General features: G+C 40.3%; 1 protein-coding gene across 1 annotated transcript; it reads left to right on the top strand.

Moving 5' to 3' along the window:
* Window positions 1-340: 340 nt before the first annotated feature.
* CTBS (chitobiase) lies at window positions 341-6,176 on the top strand. Its single transcript, XM_084291283.1, has 7 exons — window positions 341-483; window positions 741-879; window positions 1,910-2,118; window positions 2,889-3,060; window positions 3,930-4,027; window positions 4,742-4,903; window positions 5,347-6,176. Exons 1-7 carry the CDS (start codon window positions 352-354, stop codon window positions 5,530-5,532), a joined length of 1,098 nt encoding a protein of 365 aa, XP_084147409.1. The 5' UTR covers window positions 341-351; the 3' UTR covers window positions 5,533-6,176.
* The last annotated feature ends 837 nt before the right edge of the window (window positions 6,177-7,013 follow it).

The raw sequence follows: 7,013 nt of genomic DNA, 5'->3' as shown, positions 1-7,013 counted from the left end.
GGCCAAGGCCATGCCTGCTTCACAGAATTGTTTTCCCCACATTTATTTTGAGATCTCCGAAGTAATTCTGGGTTCCCTTAAGCGGGTTGGCTCTCTCAATAAACCATTTCTCTCTAAAAGCGTTTCGTCGAGCTTATTTCCCTCTGTGCATCTTCTCCCCTGAACTTGGACTTCCACACGAGGCTCCTGAGGCAGGCCGCGGACCCTTCCCCACCTCCCAGCGGCGCCCAGCCCCGGCCTCCCCCGGCCTCTCACCGCGGACCCAGCCCCGGCCCCGCGGCCTCCGGGGCGGAGCTGCTCGGCCGGACCCGCCCTGCCGCGGGGCGCGGCGCGGAAGCGGAGGCCGCAGGCATGGGGCGGCCGCGGGGCGGTTGGTTGCTGCCCCTCGGCCTTCTGCAGCTGCTGGGGGGTCCCGGAGCCGCAGCCTGCCCCTGCCAGGAGCCGCGGCTCTGTCAGCCCGTCGCGGGCACCGGCGGCCCCGAGGTTGGCGAGGCTGGCCGTGGCCGGAGGGCCGGCTGCGGGGAGGGAGGCTGCGGTGCTGGGAGCTGCCCCGGTGCGGGGTGAGCCGCGCTGGGCGCACCCAGGGGGCTTGATTCAGCTCCAGGCCGTGAGTTCGCCACCTGCAGCAGTGCCACAGCCACCCCATAGGGCTTCGTGTGAGGGGTGGGGAAGGGAGAGCTTGAGAAGGGTCCCGTGGAGAAGGGTTGGGAACTGATGGGACGACTTCTTCCTGCCTCTAGGTCTTTGTGTTCGATGTGGGGAAGAATGCCTGGAAATCCTATGACTGGTCGAAAGTTACAACTGTGGCAGCTTTCGGGAAGTATGATCCAGAGCTTATGTGCTACGCTCATTCCCAAGGTGCCAGGGTAGTGCTAAAAGGTGGGCTAACTCATCAAAATATGGGTATTTCTAAGTAAATAGGAGCATAACGTGCATAGGACTAGAATACCTTGAAGTTTTACAGCCACAGCTATGTGAAGTGTTAAAATAAGTAAGGATTAAGTAATAAGAGGATAATGCACACAGGGCTGTAATACCTTGGCATTTTGCATGTGCTGGTATGCAGGGTATTAAAAAGAAAACCAGTGATGGCTTGTGTCACAGTAATAACAAAACCATTCTGGTGATGTCCAAATAAAATCTCCCCTAACGGAGCTTCACAGCCATAGGAGAGCTGCGAGGAAGGGAGGAAAGAGTAAAGCTGTAGAAGACAGTTATTTGGGTCTGTGTTCTGGATGTTATGCACAATACCCAAAAGACAGGGTAAGGAAAGGGATTGTAAGCAATTTTTAGTATTTTTCACTTCAGTTAATCCCTGTGTTCTAGGACGTGATGGAGTTTGAAAATGTGAATGCTCAGGAGCTTTGTGTACAAATACTGATTAGAAAGACAAAGTCCGTTGGGTCAACCTATGCATATGTTCTGTAATCAGGTCTTGGATTTGATGAGGCATAAACAGAATCAAAGACCACAATGTGGAGAACAACAAAGGTTAAATGTAGAAGTATGTTTATTTTGAGCAGTAAGACACAGTCTCTGGCTCCGTGGAAATACTGGAAGCCAACTGACTTCAAGGAAGGAAACTTAGAGTGGCTAAAAGTATTAAGTAGAAGGAAGGAGATGCTTAAAACTGTAGAAAACAAATTCCAAAAGAAACTTTGTTTTAAAGACTGTCTCAAATAAGTTTGGTAATCTCTCCTGGTATGGATTCTCAAAATTATGCTTGGAAAAAAAATAAATTAAGCCCTTTCTATTTTTCACATATGGTGTCAGGATTAAGTAGATGCCATTATAGTTGTGGGGATGTTTTATTTTCTGGTTATATTACTTGGCTTGGTAAAGACAAATCTTTCCTCCTTATTGTGATGCAAATACATGTTACATTGACTCTTGAACACCTCTTATCTAGGTGATGTACCTCTTAAGGAAATTGTTGATCCTGCTAAAAGAGCAGCCTGGATATCCCAACAGGTGGACCTTGCCAAAAAACAGTATATGGATGGAATTAATATAGATATAGAGCAAGAAGTTAATGAAACCTCCCCTGAATATTATGCATTGACAGAGCTTGTTAAAGAAACTACAGATGCTTTTCACAGAGAGATTCCAGGATCACAGGTAATAAAAATGTACTTCATACAAACATTGAGTTTAACTTCATGAAACATATGGAGTTTTGAGAATGCTGTTTAGCATATGAATATGAAAATAAATGCCAAATCTAAAGCATGATACTATCATCAGTGGTTAATTATGAATGTTAGCTATGATATATATATTTCTATCATAAAATGATATATATCACAATATAGTCTATATGACTATATAGTCTCTTTCTCTCTCTCTCTCTCTATATATATACATATATATATATTTCTATCATAAAAATCACTCTCTTTGACTTACATTAATTTAAATGGCAGAAGGGTTTCGTTGAGATTTGCAGGTACAGTGTTACTGCCCTGTTGGGGGAGCTGCCAGTTACTAGTATGGCTTAAGGACTCTTTCAAAGCAGGGCCTTCTGGTGAAAAAGCTTCCTAATGTTGTCGTAAGCTGGTTATTGATGTTTTAAAAGTTTGCATCATGCTTCTTGTTTTTGATCAGATGGTTTTCATGTTACAATTTCTTTGGTGTTTTAAAATTATATGGTAAATGGTGAAATAACTCAGGAAAACAGCATCTTGGGCCTTGAATTCACTAACAATGGCAGCTTATTACCTAATGTTTGCTTTATCAGCTGAGCAGCTGATACATATATACTTCATTGGTATCACCATGTGAACATTCTGCAACCTTAGGGAAATACTCTTTAAAAGTTACAGCTCTGTAACCATAAATCAAGAGTGCCTAAGTGCTGTACACGATACTAACATGCATTTTTCTTTCAGGTAACATTTGATGTGGCTTGGTCCCCTGCATGCATTGATAAAAGGTGCTACAACTACACTGGGATTGCAGATGCCTGTGATTTCTTATTTGTGATGTCTTATGATGAACAGAGCCAGATCTGGACCGATTGTGTTGCAAAAGCCAATGCTCCTTACCTCCAGACTTTAGTTGGTAAGGACAGATGCCTCTTCAGAAATTGGAATATTTCTGTTTGTTTGTATGAATGGTTAGAAACAATCGCCTTTTCTTAGATGTGTTTTTTGTTTTATTGAGGTTTTCTAGTAGCCTCAAATAATGTGTTGTTCTAGTGGGAAACCAGTATTGCAGATCCCTATGACACCATGGATAGACTTTTAGCAGTTGTGTGTTCCTACTTGTAAAGTTGTTGTCTCGCCCTTATGATTGTGAAAAACACTGTTAGAATGACAAAAGGCAGCCAAAGCAAAGGTGTCTGCCTGGGCTTGCAAAGAACCTGCAACATTTGTCTCATCCTTGTGAACTGTGCGGGTCCCTTTGAAGCTGTAGCTTCCTTTGGCAAATGTGGGTTTAAACAGTCTCTTGTGTGCATTCCCATCTTTCTTTTCAGCTGGTACAGCTGTTCATGCACATTCACAGTGAGTTGGATTAGGGAACTGACAGTCTTAAAAATAAGACAAGAGGGAGGTTAATTTAAATTTGGATCAGTTCTCTGATTTGCTTTCCTACATAGACCCACAAGGAGCTGTCAGCACAGGTGAGCTGAGAGGCAAATGAGAATGAATCCTGATTAAAACAGCGCTTTCTTAGTGTTTTGTCTTGTTTTGTCTTCCTTGCTTTCTAAGAAATACCTACTGATGAAGTTTGAATTAGTGTAAATATGTCAGTGCTTATTGGCACTGTCGCAAAAGCTGCTATAGAAAACTGAAGGTGTGAGCAAATCTATAGGATGTGAATAGAGCAAATATAGGACTGTGGGTGGGAGGTAAAGAACTTAAATATAAATATAAAGAATATAAAACATGGAAAAATGCAATAAGTAATTTTATTTCCTACAAAACTAGGATATGAAGAGTACATTACTATGGGCATTGATCCTAAGAAGCTTGTGATGGGCGTCCCCTGGTATGGCTATGATTATGTCTGCCTAAATTTATCTGAGGTAAGATAAAGATTATTCATTTACAGTCGTACTGTTAATCTTTTTTTTTCCTTAGAAGGAGCCAGCTACATGTTAGTGATCCTGTTTGTGGATTAGGAAATTCTGTGGTCTGATGGTTAAGAGCTTAAAACTGGTACTCAAGACTTTTCTTTGGCTGATAACTGATAAGCAGTGTGTTACCAAACAGGGCTTTTTATCTCCCCCTGGGCAACCTGAACCCTATAATATACCCAAGCACCGTATTTCACTGAGGAGCTATAGATGTTATCTGTACGGGAAGAGGTGATATCTAAAGGCACTACGACACTTTTACCTGCCTTCTCAACAGTGATTAAGCTCACTGCTTAAAGATCAGGTGTAACAAACAATAGCAAAACTAGGACTTAAAGTACAGCAGTTTATGGATAAATCATGGAGTCTTAAAAAACATTATACTTAAGAAAAATGTAAGGAATTAAAATGTAAGGAATTAGAAGTGGAAGGGGAAAAGATAAGACAAATGTGTAGGTTGAATGACGACAATCCAATCCTGTGGTACTACAATTTGAACAAAATCTGTTTAATTTACTTCTGTTTGGAAGTAACATGACTAGCACAGATAGTTGAAGATTTGGGGGTTTTGTGACTTTATTATTGGCTGTACTGCTATTTTGGAGTTCAGTAAATCTATGTAACGTTAAACTCCTGCACTCTGCTTTTTTTTTTTCCCCCCAGGATCATGTTTGTTCCCTTTCCAAAATACCTTTCCGTGGGGCTCCGTGCAGTGATGCTGCAGGGCGTCAGGTCCCCTACGGAGCAATAATGAAGCAGGTGAACAGTTCTATTTCAGGGGTGCTATGGGATGAGGTACAGAAGTCTCCGTTTTATGAATACAAGGTATGTCTCCCTTTACAAGATGCCATGCATGTTGTGGACGTGTTTATGAACCATAGTTCTTTGATTATAAAGTTTTCAGGGTTAGATTTTTCAGTTTGTTTCCTTTTTTTTTTTTTCACGTAGTAAAGGATGGGCAGATTTTCATCTCTTGAATTTCTTCTTCTGAAAATGGGGTGCAGTGGCTGAACGCTACAGGCATAATACAGGTTTTCATTTCTCCACAATCTTATTGAGGGGAAATTTGTAATGTCAAAAAGGGTGTTTTGGCCAAAGAAATCCTGTAGCTTCATTCTTCACTGTTACAGTTTTCTGATGTTGATGACTGATCTAAACTAAGATAGATGCTGCACTGAATAGAAGGTGTAAGCAAAACTCAACAGACTTTAATGTATCATATTACTGTCAGTATCAGCCTATCTACAGAAGTGTTTGTGTTTTCGTAGGATTCTCTTGGTCAGTTCCACCAAGTATGGTTTGATGACCCTCGCAGCATCTCTCTTAAAGCAGCCTATGTGAAGAACAGAGGCCTAAGGGGCATTGGCATGTGGAATGGAAATAGTCTTGACTATTCCAGGGAAGCTGCAGCAGAACAACAAACTGAAGCAATGTGGCAAGCCTTGACACCGTAAGAAGTACATAAAATTGTGAATCACTTGATATAGAACTATGAAAATCAGATTTATTTTTTTTTATTATGACACATAATGTGTAACAGAATTATTTATAAACATACCATGATTACAATCAAAACTTTGAGAGCTGGTCAAATTCACCTTGTTATTTTGTATGCAAAGCTGTATCTTCATTCTTCATAAAGTTCCAGTATTGCTTCAGCAGTGCTCTTTAAGAGACTTATCACCCTTTTAGTTTTTCACTACCATAGTAAGTTGGTTAAAGCTTCAACTTAGAACGTATCTGGTAACAAGTAAGACCAAGTGAATTTACAGGGGTCATCTAATAACGGTCCTCTGCTGAGGCTGCCTAATGCATGGAGAGATGGACTGCTGTCTACAGGACTTTGTTGTTGTTCAGTAAAATATTGTTTTTGTTAAGGTTGATAAAGTGTTGTCTGTTTATGCATTACTTGTTCCGTGGTTTACAGCCTACATTGTTTCTCAGAACTGTTTCACAATCAGACTGAAGTGCAACTATGCCCTGCTTAAGTGACTCCATTAATTAAACTATTTAATTAGACATATGTAGTCGGTTTTCTGTTTTTGTTTTTTCTTGCTAAATAGTTACAGGGAAACCAACATAGAGTAATAGCACAGAACCAGAAGCACTACCATGATGATGCCGAGGAGAAGATCTGAGCTTCTGACTGCTTGATACTACAGGTGATGAAAAGCAGGTGAAACCTACTAAGGTTGCATCATCCTTTTTTTTTTTTCCCTTGGTAAATCAGAGGGCTCTCCACTAGAATTCTAGTCTGTAGCTTTTGTGGAAAACCTGATGAATTTATAAGACATAAATACTATTTATGTTTATATGCTAGACTGCAAGATAGGTATATTTGACCAAATTGAGACATCAAAAAAGTTAACTTTAAAAAAAGTTGGTTTGGATTTTCCAGTAGCCAATTGCCTGCTCTTGTGTCTTAAAACAATTATGAACTACAAGACACAGGATTCATTATTGAAATGAGCAAAAGCAGTTGTTCTTTTAATACTAAATTTAATACTTAACACTAAAATCTATGCAAATCCTCTGTTTAAAAAATGAATTGTAAAAAGGGTGGTTTGACTCAAGACATTTGGAAGTCAGTCCTCTGAGAAGTGGCATAAGTTTCTTCCAGTATTACTGATTTCCCGTCAGGGTTTCACTTGCAGTAACAAATACAGCTTTGTCAGCTTTTTAGCTGACATGAATTCCTAGCACATTATTGTTCTACTTAACGTAATAACATCTTGAACTTCAAAGTAGCAAACAGATCTAGAAAAAAATGACTAAGAAGAGTTTCTGATTATTTTTAGAGAATTGTTATGTAAGTACATGCACATGCATGAACATAAAGAAAAGCAGAGCATACAGTACTGGAAATAGCACCAAGATCATCATTAGAACTTAGTCAAAACGAAGCTTGCATCTTCCACTAATTATAGAATAAAGC

This window comes from Netta rufina, assembly GCF_964035555.1.
Source record: "Netta rufina genome assembly, chromosome: 8".
Classification (NCBI taxonomy): Eukaryota; Metazoa; Chordata; class Aves; order Anseriformes; family Anatidae; genus Netta; species Netta rufina.
This window is presented reverse-complemented; position numbering and strand designations above follow the sequence as displayed.

What these genes read in the sequence shown, in the direction of transcription:
- CTBS (XM_084291283.1), top strand. Translation starts at nt 352, where the DNA reads ATGGGGCGGCCGCGGGGCGGTTGGTTGCTGCCCCTCGGCCTTCTGCAG. An exon ending in CGGGCACCGGCGGCCCCGAG is followed by an intron (nt 484 to 740) that starts GTTGGCGAGGCT and finishes TCCTGCCTCTAG; the next exon opens with GTCTTTGTGTTCGATGTGGG. An exon ending in CTCCGTTTTATGAATACAAG is followed by an intron (nt 4,904 to 5,346) that starts GTATGTCTCCCT and finishes GTGTTTTCGTAG; the next exon opens with GATTCTCTTGGTCAGTTCCA.